General features: G+C 43.5%; 1 protein-coding gene across 2 annotated transcripts in view; it reads left to right on the forward strand.

Annotated features, from left to right (window-relative positions):
• The first annotated feature begins 4,502 nt into the window (after positions 1–4,502).
• LOC139689658 (uncharacterized) overlaps positions 4,503–23,071 on the forward strand; it is a 32,576-nt gene continuing 14,007 nt past the window's right edge. For both annotated transcript variants that reach the window (XM_071586847.1, XM_071586848.1), the window contains exons 1-3: positions 4,503–4,777; positions 20,528–20,648; positions 22,540–22,994. In XM_071586847.1, the coding sequence (XP_071442948.1) occupies positions 4,545–4,777; positions 20,528–20,648; positions 22,540–22,994 (809 nt within the window). In that variant the 5' untranslated portion in view covers positions 4,503–4,544. The remainder of the gene's footprint in view (positions 4,778–20,527; positions 20,649–22,539; positions 22,995–23,071) is intronic.

The raw sequence follows: 23,071 nt of genomic DNA on the forward strand, positions 1-23,071 counted from the left end.
GAGGAAGGCGGTGGACCCCTCTCCGACGGAACCGGGGTGGGGCCAAAGGCAACGTAGTCGTGGTAGCAACAACGATGGAGTCGAGGGAGATCCCACGAAATCGAAAACGGAGACCCTCCCACCAGCCGGGAGAGGAAACATATTCAGAAGTCTCTTCTAAATACGGTGCATTTACAAGGTGTGTCCCAAAAGTTGTAGGATTGATTCGATTAAACAATATCTACTGCCAAAATTGATACATTCACTCAGGAATCTTCCAAGCAGCACCCCTGTGCGTCCCAACACCGCTGCCACCGGGTTTTCCTCGCCTCTTACGCCATCTGGAAGCAGGCGCCCGGAATGCTGCTGGGCTCACTCGTCACGGCCTGTTGTCACGCTTCCACCTAACCATGGTGACATCCTTCCAGCACGGATTTGAGATGGCGGGTAAAGAGGAAGAAGTGTGGTGGGGCATTGTCTAAAAATTTGGATCCTCATTCCTCACGTGGTCGAGAAGCTCTTGGCAGAGATCCGCGTGCGAGTTTCCTTTTGTTCGCCCGAGAGCACTCGCGGCACCAACATCGCACAAACCTTTCTCATGCCCATTTTTCGGTTACAAGTAAATGCATATCACTTTAAGGGATGCCAAGTTCATCAGAAACCATGCGAACACTTAATCTGAGATCCCTGTCAACAAAGCCATCGCTCTTGCAAGATTTACGTCACTTGTCGAGGTCGAAGGTCGAACGTTCAGTTCGACGTCTGTAACATCTTCTCTGCCCTCCCGAAACAACTTTTGCCACTCAAAAACACCCGATCTACCCGTGGCGTTATCGCCATAAGATGCCTAGAGCGTGCCATGAGTCTATTTCCCGGTTTTTCCCATTTTCCCGCAAAATTTGATGGCATAGTGTTGCTCCAATAACCGATTCAAGGTGGAGCGTAACGAGGTCACGTTGTAGAGGTTTCGCAAAATAACCATCTGTACTCGCAAGGGCTGGGAGCCAACTACCACCGTCTTCCAGTCTTTTCTGAGAATCCCCTCCCCCTTAAACAGCCAGAGAATACGCTGCCCATCCGTCCGTCTATCCGGGATAAACAAGTCTTTACTTATAATAAATACTTTTGGGACAGACCTTGTATTAGAATTGAAATACAAAACAATTGTACGCCCAAGTGGTATTTTCTTATGGCTATTATTATGTATTCAGAAATAAATGCCTGTTTTTTCAGAATAAAAATTGTATTTGCAATAACGAAGTTTGAGCCTATATGGATATGCTACATTAAATGGATAAAGATGATTTTTGCCGGGAATGGCTTGACCCTGATGAACCTACAACCTGCCGTGTCTGCAGCAGATGTGGTGCAGCGTCTAAGACTATGCCTGAATAATTATCCGGAGTCGAAGCCTAATTGGTAAGAACTCAATGGCATCTGTGAACATCGAAATGCTTGCACTCCAAAGTCCAAGGTTTAGTATAAAAGTAGGCATTCCATTTCTCCATTATACTTTAAAGGAACCATTTAAATATTCCCGACCCGATCCCTTTGATCTCAATACGGAAAATGAAAGAGAGATTAATCCCTGCCAAAAAAAACTCCACTCTTTCTTGAAACTCACAATTAAAAAACTCTTGGCCGAGATCCGATGAGAAAATCGAGTGAAGGAATTAGTTATTCCTACTTTTTATCCATATTTCAACCCAATTTACATCCATTTCAAACTAGGGGACTAGGAAAGCCAGACTATTTCGGAAAATTCAGGGATTTTATTCTCGTCTGTCATTGAATGAGCCCGTAGCATGAATTTCGTTAGTTAAAATGTTATCGCTCGACCGGCCCTAAATGATCCATCGAGGGTTTAAAGGAAATTCGTCTCTCTGATAGTACTGGGTTTGTCAAAATGAATATCTGAGTTTTAAACCTTCGTAGTAATTATTATATTCAACATACAATTATAAATAATGCATCATAAGAATGGGCAACTCAAACAGTTTTGTTTGTGCAGCTGTGCATGCCATGATTTCTTTGTTGTCCGTTAGAAAGCGCTAGTAGCAAAGATTGCGACTGCTTCTGATATACAAGTATCATAGAAGTGTTCTGCCCGGCGAATCGGCTTGCGACTTATTTGACGAATTCATACCCATATACAAGACGCAGGTCGGTTTCAGAGCACCTTTTGGAGTAATAAAGAGTGCGACTTGAGGGGGCGGGAAATACGGTATTTAAACCTGATGAAAGCGTTCCCTGAGTGAAGGGTCGGACATTATTTATATATGTCATTCTTTGTGAATAAGGCAGAAGTTAGGGCCACATAAAGAGGCAATACTTGGCTCAGGAGGACTTCCAACTTGAAGACCTGTAAAGTTAGTGGTTGGAATGCGTGATCTGTTGGCAATTAGTTTTCTGTTCAACGCCAGTTCTTTCACATTCATCTTTGCTTATTTTCCATACATAAATTCCATCCTAGGCCTCCCTCTTCTCTTTTATGCTTCTGATCTTCCCTGTTGAGATTTAATCCAGCAAATCTTAATGTACCATCAGGTGTCCTGCTGGCCTGTTGCTTCAATTCCCGTCAATTCGTACCCTTCCCTCACTCTGCCAAGAAATTCTTTATTTCTAGCTCGTCCAGATAGTCACGGGAACATTAAACCATTCGGATTTCCTCTTTGCCTTTTTCTGGGATGAACCAGCTTTCCACTCTATACAATGCCACAATTTATGTAAGGGTTTCTATGAAATGTTTCATGTCTGTTTTGATTCCTTCACATTTTGAAGGCCTGATTTTCTACAAAGTGCTCCCCGAACTAATAGCTGCTGTTTTCGATCTGGTCCTGGTGCTTTACGATGCTTCTACTCCTAGAGGGCTCGATCAAATTCTATTGTGGTTGTGATTTGCCCAATACTTCATCTTGAAATGTTTGCTCTATTTCCAGATAACTGTCCACTATACAATTCTTTCCATCTCAGTGCAAATTTCTCTTTAGCGTTCATTACTTCTCCAATTTTCTCAAATGTTTTCAGCCCAATAAAAATTTCCTTCAGGTTTGCGAATAAGCTTTTTCCAGTTTTTCTCTTGGACATAATTTCCTCAATATATCTGCTTCTGTCCATTTTTCTCTTAGTTTATGATTTTCTCTTTCTACTACAATCTGTATTATATTGACTGTTTCCTCGTATATTTTGCTATTCTCTGCGTTCTTCCATGGGATCTACCATCAGTCCTCACGAGGCCTTAATTGTATCCCCTGTGTACTTATTGTACGCGTTTCCTTTTTCTGTGATTTTCCTTATATTCCTGAATGTTTTTGGGTCCCTATTTGTTTTCATTTTAATCTCTACTGTTTTATTTCTTTTAAATTCATTGATATATCTGCTGTAAAATTTCCGTTAATTTTTTGTAAGCAAAATAAACTTTCAAAAATTAATCAACTCTAGCACTCTACTGTACATATCATACTCGTTGAACTCATGTCTGTAAGACCAAATATATTCCTCAAATTTGAATGTTCTAATCGACATTTCCTATGCCTACCAAAGATGCCTACTCAACTAATGTCGTAAGGCATGCAGTGGCGTACAAAATAGTCTCTCCCTTAGATAAAACATTTAGCATTGATGTTGAAATATACCGTTATATATATTCCCATCGTCTCCTCTCATATTGACACGAATATTTGCGGTGCACAGATAAACGAGCCATGGCGACACAATGTGTGCGTGGTAATCTGTCATGAGCCTTCTTTTTTTCGTCGTTTTCTTCGTTGATCCACGGACTTTAGCGGACCACGTCAGTCGAGAAGTTTCAACATGACGTCCCATTTGCACTAAAGAATTTCCGACAGGTGAAATTTATATGATAAACCGTATTATTGACATGAAATGCTGCCAGATCATAGTTTACTTTACCTTATTGGGTTCGTTTCTCTAAAAATGAATATTTGTCCACTTTTTTCTCTCAGCAGTCAACGCATTTTATTCCATTCTCCACCTCATCCGTTCGTCAACCGTTTTACGCGTGTTAATTCGGAATTCGGAATCATTTTCACCACATGAATATTTCTCTTAAACTTCTCGAGTACCATTTTTTTTAAGGCTCGACGTTGGCTAATATAATATTTAGATCGTATGAACGCGCTAATTTTCATTTATATTAGACTTCCGGCTACCGGATAAAACTCCCCCTTGGATAAGACTCAGACCCCCCTCGACTCGTAATCGCAGTATGCGGAGTTCCTCCGACGGATGATCTGAATAAAAAAAAGAACGAATACCTATTAAATACTCGTAAGTAACGAGTACGTGAAGAGGAAAGAACGAGTCGTCACGAAAACAAAGAAGTGCCCGTGAATCCCATCACCAGTCACTCCGTCAGTGTTTTTGTGAACATCGAACTTGTCGAAGGAAGGACGTGATTCGATTGATTCGGTTCACGCGGACGAATCGTTCCGACGGTTGACCGATTCGTTCGCGGATGGCACGCGGCTCGTCAGAGCGAGAGATCATTCGCAATCGTCATGTCCTCGGTAGCAGACGCGCCGGCCTGGCTGGACGGGGAGCTAATGGCGCGGGTGCTGGGCGTGCCGAGGGTGGCCTCGTGCAGCGTGGTCCCGGCCGCCGGCAAGGGGGACAACTACGCCTCGGTGGTGTACAAGTGCGTCGTCCGGGTGGACGAGGGTGACGAGCGACGGGTCATCGTCAAGTGTCTCCCGGCCAACGCCCTGCGCCAAATGTTCTGCAACAAGGCGCAAATCTTCCGGAAGGAGAGGGACATGTACACGAGGATCCTCCCCAGGTGAGCGCCGATCGAATGCCTCGCCAAATCGCCGACGGGCGGACGTTATATAGGTCAGACACGGACTGCCCTGGGGGAAGAGGGAGGGGTGGCGGTCAAGTGGGCAGAGCACTTGAATCATCTGAATCAACCTTGAGGGGCCCATTCATTCAAATCCCCCGAACCATGTGATTTGGAACACCTGAAGTCATAAACTATCAACACGTGTCCAGTATTTTCCCAAAACATAAACTTATTTGAATGTCAATCGCAAACCGAAAATATTCCCCGTAAAATTCAGAGAATTTTAACGTAGATTAGTATCGAACATCCCGAGCAATATGTTGTGTTCGATATGCTTAACATTACATCATTACCGTATCCTATGGTTATATTTTTTAAACGAGAACTTCCCTGACTCTTCCGATTGCAGCATTTCGACGGCGTCTCCCTGACGTAAGAGGAAGGGGCGGGGAGATGGCGGCACGGCTCTCTCGCGTCATGAGGGGCGCGGGGAAGGAGCGAGGGGGGGAACGGGAGCGGAGAGGGGGGGGGGCGGGAGTTGGTTTGGAGAGTGTAACGGGGTCGTCGCAGAGAGTGAAAGCCCCAAAGGTAGACGGCGAGGTGGGAATGAATGAATGCCGACTCGTTCCATTCATGCGACATGTGTCTCGTGCGGAAAGAGGTCTCAATCCCTGATCTAGAGGGGAAAGGTTATTTAGGTCACTCAAAAATTAGTCTAAAACTGAAATTCTATTGTGCTCTCATAATTAATGCCTTAAGAAAGTTTAATGAAAGATACGACCCTTCCTCACAATTGAAGATTAGGATATCGAGGTCACCGACCTTCTGTCCGGCGCCAAGCGGCTTATTATTATTATTGCATGGGACCCTGCAATACGGTGTGTGGCAGGGAGTGATTAAACACCAGACTACTTTTGACTTAAATACTCTGCCCTCCTAGCGCGTTCGAATAGTGGGGGGGAAATGAGATGGTTAATGATACATTTTTAACATCACTGCTAAAGAGACATCCTTTCAATTTATGCAAGAGATTTAATCGGTAACTAAGCCTTCGCTTCGTGAGTGATTCCCAGCCCAACTCTTCTAATATTTTCGATATGCTACTAAGTTAAACATAACGCTTAACAGATCTAGTTCCTCTACGCTGCACGCCATCTAATGACTCTGCTAGGATAAGGAGTACTCGTAACATGAATGTTTGGTGATTATGCTGTGAATCTTCTTCATTAGAGTAACACCCGCTGTCGGTGACTCCCCACTATAGCAAAAATGACGACTCAATGGGGGGATCTGTATGGTGTGGTAGCTAAGGTGCTGGCTGTCTGCCCAGAGGGTCGGGGTTCGATTCCTACACACGGCAATTTTTTATCAGAATAATCCCTACTTCAAGTGCTTTGTAGAGAACAATTTGAGTGAGTTTGCCGTCCGTCGCGTGGGACGTTTAACTATAGTAAGCTCCTTGGCGCGCCCTCCGTTAAGAGTGAAGAATAGGGGTGGCGCTGGGTTTCTATCCACACTTTCTCCATTCCCATCCACCCCTAATGGCGCAAATGACCTCAGCTGTCTGTCGCCTCCCCCATATGATGCAAAGACGAGGGAATTCCCCCACCCTCCGTCCTTTTCTCTCCTCTCGCCTCCCAACATGTGGAGTATGAGAGATGGGGGAGGCGCAAATATTTGCGGCAAGCATTTGACCCGCACACACACGCACGCACTGCTGACGAATACACGCCTTATCGGGCATAACGAAAGGACTTGTATTTCACTTCCTTGTCCTTTCCTACTATTAGGGGCGGGAATAACTTTGGGCAAAATTTCCTAATCTATCCTTCTGCACTTGGCCAGTCATTGTTGTGATCTGTTGGCTCGCTTTGGGTGTGGATGTTCATGCAAAAGAGAGCGCTCAGAGCCACAGTCAATGAGGGATCTTTTAAGTACAGTGTAGCAAGTGAATATGACACAATCGTCGCCTTTTTTTCTGGAGTAAAACATTTGAAAACGTTCAATCTACCGATGTCTCTCCCTGTCATCATTTATACTATATTTTAAGAGCCACCCCATGGGCTGAAGTTGAATCAATCTTAGACCATATACGCTGGTGGACCGGGGTCGTATTATAAGTATTGGCATTGGTTTCGGAGAAATAGATTTATTTCAGATATTTCTACAATGCCTTAAAAATCTTCCATGTCCATCCGTTTAGCGTCGACGCACTTTTTCCAGAGGCTTTTCCACGACTGGACGACCCTCTGGTAGGCGGAAGGTCCATAAGGATACGCCTGCAAAGCTTCTTCGACGGCACTTAGCATCATATGGTAGTGGTGTTGTTTGTGGGAGGATTATTTATCTTATTGGATTTTGATATAAGTCCGCTGGTGCCAAGTCCAGACTGAAAGGGGGTGGGGAATCGCCCCGATGCCTTCGTAGAAGCTCTTCTCAAGCAGTGACACTAGACTGTCCAAAGACCTTCGGCAGGACGAGTTTAGCGCAGATCTTTCGTATCGTCAAGTTTTTTTTGATAATGGTATTTGCGCTACCACCTTTTCATTGCCAATATACGATAGCTGCGAACATGCCCACACTCAAACGTCGGTCTGAATTCATCACTTTACGCACGCGACAGGAAAAGGTGTCACCGATTGTTTTTATCCAACCCTCGTGCATCCGACGCGAACGCATGAAAGTGGATTTATTCCAGGAATCATTGTACACGTAGATTGACGCCACGTCGGCCCAAGCTGAAGGTCCAGCACGGCGCTGCTGGACTCCATGCGAGTAGAAGGTTCGGCAAACCTGAGATTTTCTAGTTATTGATGGTATTTTTTGTAAGAAATCCATTTATGAAGCACGCAGGGAATATAAAAAAGACTGCTCATTTACAAGAAACAGTTTATTACTTTCGACTAGGTTGGCTACACTGGACCCGCAACCCACCAAAAACCGCGTGTAAAGGAGGCGACCGAACACCAATCATGCAGCATGCCTACATACACATATTACGAGTATTACATGATTAGCAGCTATTCCTATGTCTACATGAAGAGGACATGAACATACGTAGAAAGAGGGTACACATGTAATTGAGACACTTATTTCTGGTTCCTATTCTGCGCATTCCAGACGGACAATTCACAAATACAATAGACTCGAATTACATTCGCCTACACCCCACAAGCGCGCACAGCGGGGGGCGTTAGGACGCCAGACTTGGAGAGTATTTTTTATTGGGAATTTGATCCTGTGTACCAATATTTTCGACAGCGTGTACCTATTACTCTCTTATGTGCTCCACCTTCTATTGCTGTCGCGATGAGTGAGCGGGAAAACGTATAGCTGAATCTATCAGTTCGACCGTCCACCTCTCTAAATTTGTGACAATTGTTGGCCCCGCCAATATAAATAGGGGGTATATTTACATCTCCAATATCGGATGCAGCATGTAAATATTTTGCATAAAAATAAAAATATATTTAATGAATTTATTTTTACGCATCCATTTTTTTATATTTACAAAATTGTAACAATGGGAACCAGGGAGATAGTTCAACAATGCTGACAACAACACATCTGTAGTTACCGATACTCAAAAAGCTATTAGTGGTGAAGTTGTGAAGAGCAATTAACTTTTCGGTTCGTTTTATCGCTTGATATAATATTTAGTACATTGCAAGTTCAATCGCTATAATGGCGTCGTGCAATATAAGTGATGCTCTCTACGGAAAGCAGTGTTCTTGAGATGAAAGAGTAATGGAGTATTATTTCTTTTGTTTGACGCACGCACAATGGTGCCTCAATACGCTTCCCAAACCCCTGCGCAAACAAGCGGGAGTATGGGCCAAGTTCTTGATCTGAACGAAACCCCGAAGCGTAAAGGAGATGAAGATACGAAACATTCACTTCGTCAACTTGCTTCTGGATATGTCCCAAGGGACTCTGAGGGGAATATACCTCAGTAGTCCCCCGAAAGCGCACGAGCCGCTCCCCCCAGCACAGACCGTTACCCGCTTCAATCGCGAGGAGCAGCCGGTTGAAGAAAGCCAACCCTCAGGGGGAATGTGCCGTCCAGACTCCTGACTGGATGACGAGGCTCATTGAAGGAGCCCAGCCATCGCCAGCAGACCATCTAAAGGACCCCCAAGTGAGTCACACCTCTGAAGATGGGATACTGTACGTTGCCACCAGAGCTCTCCCTGGGCGGCCGGGTGAATACGGTGTAGTGAGCATATCAGGAGGTGCCGGTGACGACTTGCGAAGAGGGGGTCCCCCAAAAATTCAAGAAAGTCGCGGAGAGGATGCGTGGAGATATGCGACGGATCAAAAGCCATGCCGCGGTGAACAGAACCCTATTCACTTGCAACACGCAAGGGCTGGAGCAACACAACATCAATGCTATCCCACAACCGCACCTCAACACATGAGAAGAGACCAATCCACTGAGGTATAGCAGCTTAAATTTAAATAGCTATACAGTGGCAAATAATTTGTATATCGCCATTGTATGCGTACTACCACTCATTGTTTTCGCCTCAACAGTTTTCTTAACATGTTTGTAAATATATCATTCTCTTCATTATGAAGTTCATGTCATTTATGCTTCAGATCAACATTTACTATTCATTAGAATAGCAATATGATAGAATACAATCAGTTTTGAGAATGTTCACCTCTTAAAAAATTGCTTATGCATTCCTATTAATTAATTTTTAAATGGAGGACATATACTAAGCGGTGAATTCTTCCTTGTATAGTCTAGACAAGTTCGAGCTATTATTCAACGAGCAAAGGGACAACCTCAGGCTGATTCCAATTATGAACTCAACCAGAAACTGGCCTACCTGAGAGAGAGAATGTTAACCAAGATTTGAGACGTGCTCAAAGGAAGTACCAATTGCGCGGTGGTCTTATAAAATGGCGATGAGGGCCCGCGAACAGGCAATAGAAGAGAAGGAGAAAAGTTTGACAAGAAAAGTCAATGCCCTTTTGAAAAAACTGGATGAAGTTGAACGCCGAAATATTTATCTTTTGGATTTAATTGAGAAAGGAATGCTCGAATTGTATGAGACTAGAGGATATGTGAGGGTCATTAAGAGATTGCGCGCAAGATAATTGAAAGATCTTAAAGATGAACTGAGCATGAAGAAGTTGTATCAGGCTGAATTGAAAAACTAATATGAAGAGAATTACGTGGGTCCTCCCGAATTCGCTGGTAATTATGCATGTGAAAAATCATTATAATTATTGATTAATCCTGTGAACAAAATATTTTTTGTGTGCTTAAAAATATACAAATTGCGTGTTATCATAAAATGTTAGTTTTTAAGAAATATCCGGATTGATTTGAAGAAAGAAATATTTCGAAATGAAGTCATTTGCATTTTCACTTTTCTGATGGAATTAGGCCAATTAGAATTTAAAGAAAGGCACTTTATAACCTTGCAAGCCACCGCCTGGGTCTGTGGCAGGGGGTGGATACACATCAATGTGTAGCATCATCCGGACTGATTGCGAGAAATTCACACCCCTCGTGCGGTCAATCTGCTTGCCACCCACAAAACTTTCAACCAAGAGCACAGCAAGGTGTGTGATTGATCATTCGATTCCCTTGCCCACGGCTCAAGTGAGCCTTAACTCTTTTTAGAGCGTTCCTCACTCCTTGTCGCTGACAGAGAGCTTATTGACTTCCAAGAAACTTTGGGAGATGCCGCGACATTAACTTTCAACGTAGTAATGCGCTAAATGTGCATTAAAATGCAAATATTTCAGAGTTTTATCATCAGGAAAATCATTCGCCTTGCCCGGGATTCGAACCCGGATCCCTCGATGTCGAATAATTTAGCCAGTTAAGCTATGGCTTGCACTCCGCAATGTTGGGGGCTTTTAAAGGAAGAAGATATTGTGACGGAAGAGCGTGCATGCGATGTCACCGGCATTCGTACAGGGTTCGTCCGGAAAATAAGTGTACTGACTCCTGGGCTGGGCGCGCCGCTCCAGGCGCGTCCAGCACCGCTCTGACGGGCTGCGATTGGAGGGGGGTATGTTGGCAAGCGACGCTGAAAAAGGCAGTCGACTCTGAGCTGTGGTGTAGTGAGGAGCTCTGTTAACGCGAACCTCCACGCTCGACCCACGTCACGGAACGCGATGCCGAAGTTTTTGGAGCAGCGTTATTCCATCAAATTTGCGGTAAAGCTTGGGAAATCGTCTACCGGAACTGTCGGTATGATTAACCAGGCTTACGGGGAGTCAGCCATGTCCAGAAACATGATCTTTCGGTGGCACAAGATGTTCGTGGAGGGCAGAGAAGAGGTCGACGACGAGTCTTCGAGAGGTTCCCGATGATGCCTTCGCGGGAGCGGTCCAGGAATGGGAACGCCGCTGGAACAAGTGTATCGACTCACAAGGGTCCTATTTAGAGGAATATTAGCTTAAGATATGTAAAAGTGTAATAAATTTTTTTTCCTGAGCTCAGTACACTTATTTTCCGGACGAACCCTGTAGTCGTGCGCGATTCGCCACAGTTCACGAGGTTAAAGCCAACTTGAAACACCCATTGAGGGTGTTCTCACCTTTGACAAAGTTCAAAATCTCACTCACTCATTGTGACACCCCCTTATCTCGGAATGTTAAGAGGACGCCTCGATAGATGAATTGGCTAAGGCCCTTGGACGGACATGGAGGGATCCGGGTTCGCATATCGGTCAAGGCGAATGATTTTTACACTCTGAAATGGTTGCATTGAAATGGTTTATTGAATTCCACACTCGTACATTTAAGTGCATTCCATGTGTCGCGAAGAGCAATTCCTAATTTTCTATTTACGGAGAAATAGGTAGCTAATTAAGTCGTGAATATCTCCTTGCCTGAAGACATGTCAGAGATACCCATAATAATCACAACGTGTTAGAGTCGAATGGCGAAGATTATTAGCCTCGCCGTGAGAGGAAGGGAGGGTCGCCGAAAGGGAGAAAATGTCTGGTCTTCCGCTTCCCTTTAGAGTGGGAAATATTGAAATAACACGAAGGGTTTGCCAGTAATGTTTTATTGAGGCCATGGGCCATCTAACACTCATAGTCAACAGCGGATCCACAAGCAATGTACTATCACGAGTATTTCAATCCTAAGGTTGGTTTTACTGCAGTCCTCCATTCTTCTCTATTTAGTGTTAACTCCCTCATCCTCTGATAGGTTCCCTGTTTTACGTCCTTCTTAATTTTCCCTATGTGCTTGTCTCTTGGCCTTCCTCGCGGAATCTTCCCTTCAATATTTCCTTTTATTATGTTTCTAACTAATCCATTGTGCCTCAAGGTATGTCCAATCCATCTATTTCTTATTTGCCGTAGGGCTCTCCATGTGGTCCTTTTCTCTTCTGCTCTTGTGTACTTCTTCGTTCCTCACTTTGTCTGCCCATTTAATCTTCAGCATTCTCCACGAGCACCATGTTTCGAATGTTTCTATTCTAATGCATGTTCCTGTGATTATCCCCTTTTAACCCTCTGAGATAATTCGCACCGTATGATTAATCAAATCGATATTTTGCGAATAAGGACGCATTCGAGATAATTTTGGTGTGCTCCCACACACTTGCACAACTTTCTGCGTAAAAACTAAATTCATTATGGAACCAATTCCCGGCATGGCGAGTTTAAAAAATAGATTAATGCAAAGATACTGAAATGTTTCTGAAGTTACAGCTGACGGTATTGGAAATATTAATTCTGTGCCATAAAAATTAACTTGCAATTTGGCCAATTATTGCAGTTCTTAAGGATATTATAGGTTAGATACTGAAGTAAAAAAAGGCTCTTAAATGCAATTTATCTGTCAACTAAAAGTTTCAGGCTATAAGACTAAGCGCTGGGCTCTAATGACCATTATTTTAAGATATTCTCGAGTGTATATATATATATATATATATATATATATATATATATATATATATATATTTCTAATTAAGTTAAAAGAAATTCCAGCGGTCATCCATTAGTGGCCTATTTTCCATCGGGCGAACGATGAAACATTTTCCCGGAATTCGATCGAATTATTATTTTTTGCGGAGGACAGGGTAATTCAAATGAATTTCAGTCATTTCAAAAGATGACAGAAATCATGTGAGTATAGGCTAACAATATCTGTCCCAAAAGTAGTAGGACTGAGTCGATTAAGAAAATGTATCGCCAGAATTGACACATTATGACAAATGTCTTCCAAGTAGTACCCATGTGTGTCCACGTACCGCCGACAGGGGTTTCTCCACGCCTCTTACGCCATAAACCCTCCCGAAACAACTTGTGCCACTTCATAAAACCCAATCCACCCATGGCATTATCAATCAGATATCAAGGTACCTTGAGAATTTCATGAGTCTTTCCCGGTTTTGCTCCGTTTCGCGCAGAATTTGATGGCGTAGCGCTGTTGTAATAACCGGTTCACGATGGAGCGTAACGAGTTCACGGAATCGAGGTTTCACAAACGAACCATCTGCACTCCGCAAAGGCTGGGAGCCGACTACCACCGTCCACCAGTCTTTGCTGAGACTCCCCTCCCTCGAACCTAGCCAGAGAAACCGCCACCCGTCCGTCCGCCTATCCAGGAAAAAATGAGTCATTCTACTTCTTGTGTAGACCTTGTATGCTGCCCATGCTGATGGCATAATTGCATCCTCCTTCCTATAATCGTGGGAATCTGCCGCCGAGTCCACTAAGAACGGAAGGGCGAGAGCGCGCACTGACTGATTGAGCGAGGCCCGTCCGGATAAGCCCGGCGAGATAGAAGTACCCGCCCGGCCCCTTTTCCTCCAAGGACGGGCCTAAATAAGCCTCCCCTCACTGAAATCTTCCCCTCCAGTCCCTACGGCAACTATACCGACCGACCCACGCTGGAGAAGGGGAAGTGGACAGAAAGGAAAACAAACAGGGAAGTGCATGATGTAAGTGTAAAGAAGGATTGGTGGGGAAAATCTAGAATGGGCAGGAAAGATGAATGCAGAGGATTTTGGTCGGCAGTTTGTTGCCAAACACTCGGGCGGATGGGAGGATGTTAGGCAAAGTAGGAAAGAGGGATGGAGAACAGTCATGTTGAACGGAGTGAAGGGAAGAAGGAAGTATGCGGAAATGAACAGGTTGAATTTTGGGTTTTTTATTTCGTGAATAGAGACTAGGTAATTGTAGCTGTACCGTTTGATAGCTTGTGACTATCAAAAATCAACCTTAACCGGTATGTTATTGATAATAACCGTTAATTCAGTATTCCACTAAATTTATAAACTAATCAAAATTTGTTTCACGCGAACAATAGCTTGAATTAAGATCTATTGATGAATGAAACTTGGATGTTACGATCTGGAATCATGCCGTCATTAATAAAAAATGGGGGAGAGTTTCCACCCTAAGCGTTGAAGCCACGTTCACGGCCACGTGTTCTAGTGATATATAGTATGTCAACTCGCGTTGACATATATCACTAGAACACGTCTCCATACTTCCGCTACTCAAAATACACTGGATGAATGAAACGACCTCAAACCTACGCATGCGTGTTGAGGGGGAATGTTACTTCCACATGCCACCAGGAGTGCCTCTGAAGGTCATTTTGTTTGTGGCCTACAAGCATGTGGGCATTACTTTTCAGCCCATCGTCGTATAAAAACAAGAACCTTTCGAGAAAACGATATCAAATTGGCAATAATAATGGCTGTTTATCGTGCAATTTGCGTTCAATTATACCCAAACCGCATCGCACGGTAAAATTCTGATCATTGAATATTTCAAAAATCATTATTAATTAATAGTTATTTATATTTATTTATTAATAGTGATTTAGAATCTAAAGGTTTTAAATATTAAAAACGGGGTCAATTTTTAAAATGTTTAATCCGATGTAGATTTTCGGCCATGAGCATAATTTTGAGCATCGCGAAGTCTATTCTATCTATGGTTATGATATTGCATTTAAAGTTTTAAAAGGCAACAACGATCTCTTCAAAGGGAAATTATAATGACGCGCACGGGAGGGAGGAGCTCTTACCTGCGGCGTCCGTATGAATGTTTTGGAAGAGTTCCTGGAGAAAGTGAAGCGAGAAATGCCTTGGTTATTTCGGAATGCGCCGGAGGCATAAGGATGAATGAGTTGTTGCGATTGATGAAAGCTTTATCTTTATTCAGAGGAAGAATCACTCAACGATTGCCAACATGAAATCCCTCACCTGCATGTTGCGAGCGGAGGAAGGCGAGGGAAATCGATTTACGGTTCCGGAGCCCTAATCAAAAATTGATGCAGGGCAATTACAGACATATTACTCTCACATCCATGCCACCCAATGTCATGCGACACATAATTGTTAGTTCGATCGCGACACATTTCGATAGGCAAGGAGTTGTTGGTGAAATTAAGAGAAAATCCACCGGTTTCCGAAAGGTTACACCCTGCAAGAGGCAACTTACCCTTTCTGTTCATGATATCCTTAGCTCCGGAGAGAGTAGTGTTCTGTAGGACAAGGTTTTTCTAGATTTTAAAAAGGCTTTTGACCAAGTGCCTAATGGTAAACTATTCACAAAGCTAAAAGCCATATGGTATACATATAAATATCCTGGACTGGATTGAAGACTTTTGGAATGGTGGAGTACAAAGGCTAGTAATAGATGATGTTATCTTTAATGCAGTTGAAGTCACTTCACCCAGAGATATGTTATCGGACCTCTTTTATTCTTACTTTACGTTAACGACATTGTCTCTGTAGTCACTAATAAGATCCGTTTATTTGCCGACGATGCAATGGATTATAGAGATATCCTTAATCCTGATGACACAGCGGCGTTATCAGATGGCCTTAATGCCATACAACACTAATGCGACTGTTGGCAATTAGAATTTAACTGAACAAATTACGTTATGATAAGTTTTTGGAATAGGAGTAGTTTTCTCCCGGAAACCTACTGCATCTGGAACACCGAAATATAAAGCATAGATGCGATTAAAAACAAGGATGGTCACTTCTGCGTTGCCCTCGTAATCCCCCCTAGCGTACTGGAACAACATTAATCTCATCCCTTATCGTTCGTGGGAAAAATGACAGCTTTTATCTTTCCGTTCTACATTTAAGCTCTTGAATTTTATTGACATGAACTCTCATGCCTCAGTGCGATGGAGGTAATAATACATCTTCAACATCACTGCTAAAGAGACATCCTTCCAATAATTCAAGAGATTTAATCTGTAATTTAACCTTCTCTCCGTTAGTGATTCCAATCTAGCTCCTCTAATAACTTTGATATGCTGCTAATTTTTTCATGAGAACGTTTTACAAGCCTAGCTCCTGTACGCGGCACGCAACTCATTTCGGCAATCAATCCAACTTCGTGATTTACTCCAGCAGCATATTCTAAATGATTCCTAACCAGGGACAGATATCTTTTCTCTATAAACTATTCGTCACATTTACACATTGCTTTTCTAATAAATACTAATTTTTTGTTAGCTTTCTTTTCAGAGAGCATAAATTGAACGCTCGGTCCTTCGGCAGGAAAATAATTTCTACTTAGCACTCCATGGGTCGGTCCATGTACATGTAATCAGAGAAATATCGACGAAAAAATGTTCCGAATTCCTTCTGGGCATTCTGAGACTAATCTAATCTCATCTTCTCACCGATAAATCGATTGGCAACGTTCAGGTAGCGTCCCAGAAAATATAAAGGCAAGTTTGAAATCTTCCTTCGTGTAGCATCTTTCGTTTTTAAAGTAAGAGTATTGTATAGGCTGGGAATGTTCGATGTTTTGATGGAACTGCTGTATTTTCGATATTGTCACCAAGTACCTCAGAGTACATGAATTGGAGTTCATTTAGTAAGTAGCATGGCAAATTAATCGTTATTTCCAACATAAAAAAAAGATGTTCCATTCTTCGCAGGCGTCCCTAGCAAGTCAATCTTCTCCCTCCTATCCTAACTAGCACATCATCTAACGCCGAAATTTCTCGTGATTTTATTTTGAGCTATGGCATCAAAACTCTGCTACTTATTCTCATAGCATCCATCTCCAGGCTTCCCAACACACTTCCCAATTTATCACTTCTTTATTCTCCATAATTACGAGTCGTTGAGGTCAATTGCCGCTGGGATGAAGTGGTTTTTTGGTATATTCTATTGTTTCAGGCTTCACTTCGTGGAAGTATTTAATATCCATTACTAAAAAAGAAAGAAAGACTCGTACTTTTCCACAGATTTTAAATTTGTACCTGAAGATGCCGCAAGTCGGTGAAACGCGTTGTACCGTATAATAAAATCTGTGGAAAAGTACGAGTCTTTCTTTCTTTTTTAGTAATGGTTTTTTGGTGTTTTATCTGGGTTTCTAATCGATATATCTCCCCAATATTCGATTAATTTGTTTTATGACCTTGGTTTACGAGATCTGTCCAATAAATACGCGAACTGAGGACAAAAAAAACTTTATTTTACAAAATTAAGGGACCGCACACGATAAATGTTGTCGTCAGCACAGGTGGTCGAAGGTCGTCCCGGCCTTGCATCATCCGTGGCGTCTTGTCGGCCATCTTTAAATCGCTTAATCCACTTGACAACGGATGTTTTCTTCAGAGCATTATCACCGTAAAAAGCTGTCAACATTTCAGTAAGTTCTTGATAACCTTTATTCAGCACTTCACCAAAAAACTCGATGTTGATTCGTTGCTCAGTTATTTCGTCAATTTCCATTTTCGACAAACACTATAAACAATGACAACAGAAACTAACATAATAATTACGAGATGTTTTGACGATGCTCCCGCCAGTGATAACAAATCTTTGCTTTAAGGTCCCGACAGCCAAATACCACATACACACCTACATGCATTACGTATCTACGATCACCTACGTATATATTTGCACCTACATGGTACCCTGAACGTCACCGCTAGGGCGTGGGGCCGGGAATGTCCGTTGCGAACAAATCAGGAATATTATCGCTTCTAGTTGGTGAAGTGATAAGTTCAAATGGAGTCCAATTTAAAAGAATATAATAGCGACTTGTAGGTATCCTTGTCTTTATCCTTCGTTTTAAAACTATATGTGCTCCAATCAATCAATAGATGGGACAATGTAATATCCACCGATTATAACATAGCGATCGCTGTTTTGAGATGAGAAACCTTTGATTTACTCATCTAGTTCTAGTGTTGAATTATCTTTGTCGTCCGGCGGTCTCCAATTGGCGCAAAAATCGATTATTCTAATTCAGAACTTTTAATTGAGCACCGAAAGCTTTACAAACCTTAATCTGTAATTACCTCACACCTCTCAGTGCTGTTTACTCGGTCATTCGTGCAAATGGAAAATTATTTCGAGATAATTTCACCGTCGGCGATATCAGTGGATCAACTTTCTGTCCTAATAATTATGTATATCTGCGCCTGTGCATTCAATGAGGAGATGGTATTCAGCGACTCTTTATTTTTTTAACTGCAATTTACTACTAACACGGGTGATGTTTCCTTGACAAATCAGTTGCTTGAATAATTAACGGGGATAGTTTTCTAATTAATATTGAATCCCCTATAATATTTCCCGTCCGATTCTATCTGATTCGTGTTAAGTGAATTATAAAATACATCTCTAGCACAGTCTCTCACTTCACTCAAAGTTAAATTATTTGACCAAGAGGCCTTAAAATACGCACTAATTGGCCTACACGTTGACCTGCGCATTAACCTAAAAAATCCCTGCAGTGCTCTAATATCCTACCCGCTACGCACCTGTCGCCCTCAGACGTGTAGTGAGCACCAGAACAGTTAAGGTGGTTCCTGCACGATTGGATCGCCGGCTGAAGGTCGACGAAGGGCGCCCCGATAACCCCGGAGAAAGCACGCAACCTCTGATTGATGCCTTCCACTCGGCTCCAAACCAGAGATCCACGGTCGATACTCGGGACGAGGCTGCAGATCGAGAGCGTCACATCAAACCCCCTCCACACCACCCACCCGCTTCACTTCCGAGTTGAACTCCCCGAAGGAATTTAGAATCTCTTCAGATCCACGGTCGCCGGCATCGTTGACGCCAGCATGAGCCAAGAACCGCGGCCGCGTGGATTGGATCGCGTGCAGCGTGGAGGAGCTGGATTTATAAAACGTTGTAACGAGAAACTTATTAGCGTATCCAAAATATAAGAGCAGCTAGGCTGGGAATCGCCCGCGGAGCGAAGGTTAAATTACAGATTGAAGCTCTGGCATTATTTGGAAGGACCTCCATTTAGCAGTGTTGCTGAAAGTGTATCATTAACACATATTATGTACATATCATATAAGTTTTAACGAGCTTTTTCTCAATATTCTGACTCAACGTTCCGATAAGCAATTTGCGATACTCCTTGTGAAAGCTTCTTTGCCTAACGCAATGCTTCTCCTTGGGTCCTTACTACTCTGACCATTTTGGCCAGAAACACTTCAGAAATACGTGAGCAAATGTTTTTATTTTTTTACCTATCGGAATGACTTTCCAATGTACTCATAATTTCTTGTAGCCCCTCGGCTGAACGGCAAACTAAAGCTTGACTATCCTAAAAACTAACTGATTTTTGAAATATTCCATCAACTTTCAATCCCACGTCCTGTTCTTCCCATGCATCTATAATCATTTCTTTCAAGGTAACAAGAGCACAGGTGATACTGGACCCTTACTCTGCCCACCCCGACTCTCCATCCGCCACTCGCTCCTGCGCAGTCTCCGACTTGTATCAGTGGTGGATTATTCTCCTGTCCCTCCATTCTACTCCTATTCCATGCTACTCATTCATTTATTCTACCCAATGCACTCGAAAATATGCCTGGACGTAATGTATCCTCATCTATGTCACGTTATCTTTCATCGTCTAAGCTTCCTGACCAAGAGTCATTACCATATAGTTCTTCTATAAATTCCCTCTTTCTCTCTTGAATCTTCCCTTTTTTTAGTTAATGATTTTCTAGACTTATCTCTGTTTTTTACGGATTTTCTCTTATGACTTCCTGGTAATTCCTTGTGTACATTTGCAGAGATTTTAATGCTCAACGGTTCCAGGTTGTAAACACAGGCAGCAGATGTAGTATTTCTGGGAAAATTAAAAATCAGGGCAAGAGCATAGCAAAGGAGGAGGAACCTATAAGGGATAATTCTCCCCCCCCCCGTCCGTCTCCCATTTAAGATGTCATCTACTGTTGAATAATATTGGATTACATCTGCGGCCGCCGGGATACGAACCCGTCGGGATATTCGTGATGCGCACCGATTAAGTGGTGAGTGACAGTGTTGTTCGTCAGTAGTGTTGTTAGTTTTAGAGTGGACGTACAAGTGTCCATGATGTCCAATAACTGGTCATCCGTCAGTTCTTATCTGCCAATAGGCTAAGCCGACCGCTGCGGTGTCCTCGTCGTGAGCATTGGTGCTGAGGCCATTTTTAAACTGAGAATGCACCACTGCCTCACTCCGCCTTCACTCATTACTCCATCTCCATAGACTTCATGGAGTTGCCAACAAATTTCAATTGCCTTGTGTTAGTTGTTTGCCAGTAAAAATCTAATCCCAGGTTGCACTTCACAACTAGAAGAGATTTTCTATGGCAGCGTACATTTTAGAAGTTCGCAATGTGAGCAAAGTAAAACAACCACAGTCTGCGCTGCGCTGGCTGCGCTCCACGCTGGCTGAGAATGGCGCCTTCACAGCCGGCGTTCCTTTCCCTCATTCCCCCCTTCCCCCCGCCGCCGCCCCCTCCCACTCGTTCTCCGCAGGTACGAGTCGATGCTGTCCGCGGTGCAGCCAGGGAGGACAAGCTTCCCGTGGCCCGAGCACTACGCTTCCGAGGTGGACGGCAAGCAGGACTTCGTCGCTCTCAAGGACCTGGGACCGCAGGTATATATATATAACTATTGAATCCCGAGTGAAGCTGGTCTTTCACAATGTTTATTACGCCCATGAAGCGTATTTGGCGCCAATGAGGAGTAGATGCCATGTTTCACTGATCAAACTTGCAAATTCTACTGCAGAAACCTTTGGACCAAACGGTTTCTTTGAACACCTTTCAATTTTTAAATGCCCTTTTCCAGGAATTTGAGGCTTGGAAGTCTTTTGAATGCTACGCCATTTCCAAGTCATCTTGGAAATGGTGTAGCATTTCCTATTGCTCCTGGGAAATACGTAATTTCCCTTGTGGCATATCAAAGGTTTACTTAATGGAATGTTTTGATATGGACCTAAAAAAATTGTGTTCAACAAGTTTTGAATTTATAAGAGTTGTTTTCCGAGGGGTCTTTCGGTTTTCTTGAATTCTGCATTCCGTTGGCAGGCTCTAATATCCAGCTTATTAGGTATTTATTACACCTACGTGGAATACAAAATGCAAACTCACTCCAAGAGATGTATCGCAAGTTCATTTCTATATTAAATTTAGGTTTTCAAGTCATCTTCCTAAGACTAATAATGATTGTTGACCATTGAAATAGATTTAACAGGTTGCGTTTAAGCACACTTTCATGCATAGATCATCTTAAATGAAAATATTTATTAATTTCTGTTTACACCGGGAAATGTGAAAGGAAGCGTTTTTATGAGCTAATTAGCAGTCTTTTACATGGAGTAATTTGGCCGGTGAATTACGTCTAATCAATAATTTTAGTTGCAATTCTGAAAAGGGGAAAGCAGCCGTGTGTGAGGACTATGTAACAATTTGTTTAATTTCGTCTGTGTATTAGGTACTACTGAGTAAAGAATGAAGAGGATGGAAAATAATTACCTGGGGAATGACCGATTTGAGTTCAGGAAGGGAAGAGGTTGGCGTGATGCCATGGCAGAAATGAGGTCACTACGAGAGAGGAACACATAATACAATAAGAATGCATTTGTTTCTCATGCTCGTGGTTTGTGTACAAAGTATGGGAAAAGTTTAAGAAAAAATGGATTTATTTCGAATATTGCTACAATGCCTCAAAATCGCTCCAAGTACATCCCTTCGAGCGTCGACACACTTTCACCAGCGGCTATTTCAAACGACTCGAAAGCTCCCTGGTAGGCGGATGGCCCTTAAGGGTACACTCGTACAAGGTTCTTTGACGGTACTTAGGGTCCTATGGTGGTGGTGTCTATTAAAGGAGGAATTTTATTGGGAACAGTAAATAGTCTGCTGTTTTCCAAGTGGAGACTGTAAAGGGGTTGGGGACTCGTCGCGGTGCCGTCGCAGAAGGTCTTCACAAGCAGAGACACTCGACTGTGCTCTTGGTCATACGTCAAAATCTTCGGGACAACGAGTTTAGAGGTGTAGATCTTTCGCATCGCCGAACTTTCAGTTATAATGGTGTGTGCACTTTCACTGTCTTATAAATGCCAATATACGATCTGCGATCATGCGACCACACTTAACCGACACGGTCTGAATTCAGTACTTCACACACACATCAGGGAAAAAGTTACCGATACTTTTTACACAAACCTTGTAGGTCGTGTATTGAAAGAGCCTTGAAGGGGCCAACTCGCCTTTAACAGGCCATGGTCCCGGCCGCGACACTCGTCTCTTTTCGGATTATTGTGTTGTTGACTCATTTGGGCTCTTCTAACCTCCGTCCTCCCTGTTGATGGTCATCGTCTTGGAAATCTCCCAAAATCCTTGGAGTATCCCGAATATTAGCTCTTGAATTCTTTCATGAATAAACTCTCCGGCCAATAGCTGATCACTCTGCATCATTGCTAAATAGAGATGCGACGTGCCCTTAATGCATTGGCGCTCACTCATTGGTCGCGTGGCCAACAGGGGTTCTCGATGGCGCAGAGGATGACGGGCTTAGACGAGGACCACCTCTCCCTCGTGCTCTCGGCCTTCGGCGAGTTCCATGCGTGCTCCGCGGCCCATAGGGTGTTGACCCCAACCGAGGCGTTCCAGGCGGAGGTGGTGGTGCCCTTCCAGGAGTTCATGTACAGTGAGGATGTCCAGGACATGGCCACTTGGGTAGAGAAGAGCGTCGAGATGACAGCCGGCATCGTGGAGGCGTGGGGCGGTTCCTACGAGGCCGTGGGCCGCTGGATCGCCCGGTGGGCCCGGGGCGCGCACGCCCAAATGAGGGACCTCCTAACGGTAGAGCGACCGGGAACCCTACTCTGCCACGGAGACGCATGGATCAACAACATGCTCTTCCGACACCACCGCTCGTCCGAGGGACAAGAGGCGAAGCCCGCGGAGGTGAAGCTGCTCGACTTCCAGATCGCCAGGTCGGTCCCCCTCCACACCCCATCCCAGCTCGGTTCCTCCGAAGTCTGGGGCCTGCGAACGCGCTGGCCCCACGGGA

The sequence above is a fragment of the Hetaerina americana genome, unplaced genomic scaffold, assembly GCF_022747635.1.
Source record: "Hetaerina americana unplaced genomic scaffold, ioHetAmer1.1.p SCAF_27, whole genome shotgun sequence".
Classification (NCBI taxonomy): domain Eukaryota; kingdom Metazoa; phylum Arthropoda; class Insecta; order Odonata; family Calopterygidae; genus Hetaerina; species Hetaerina americana.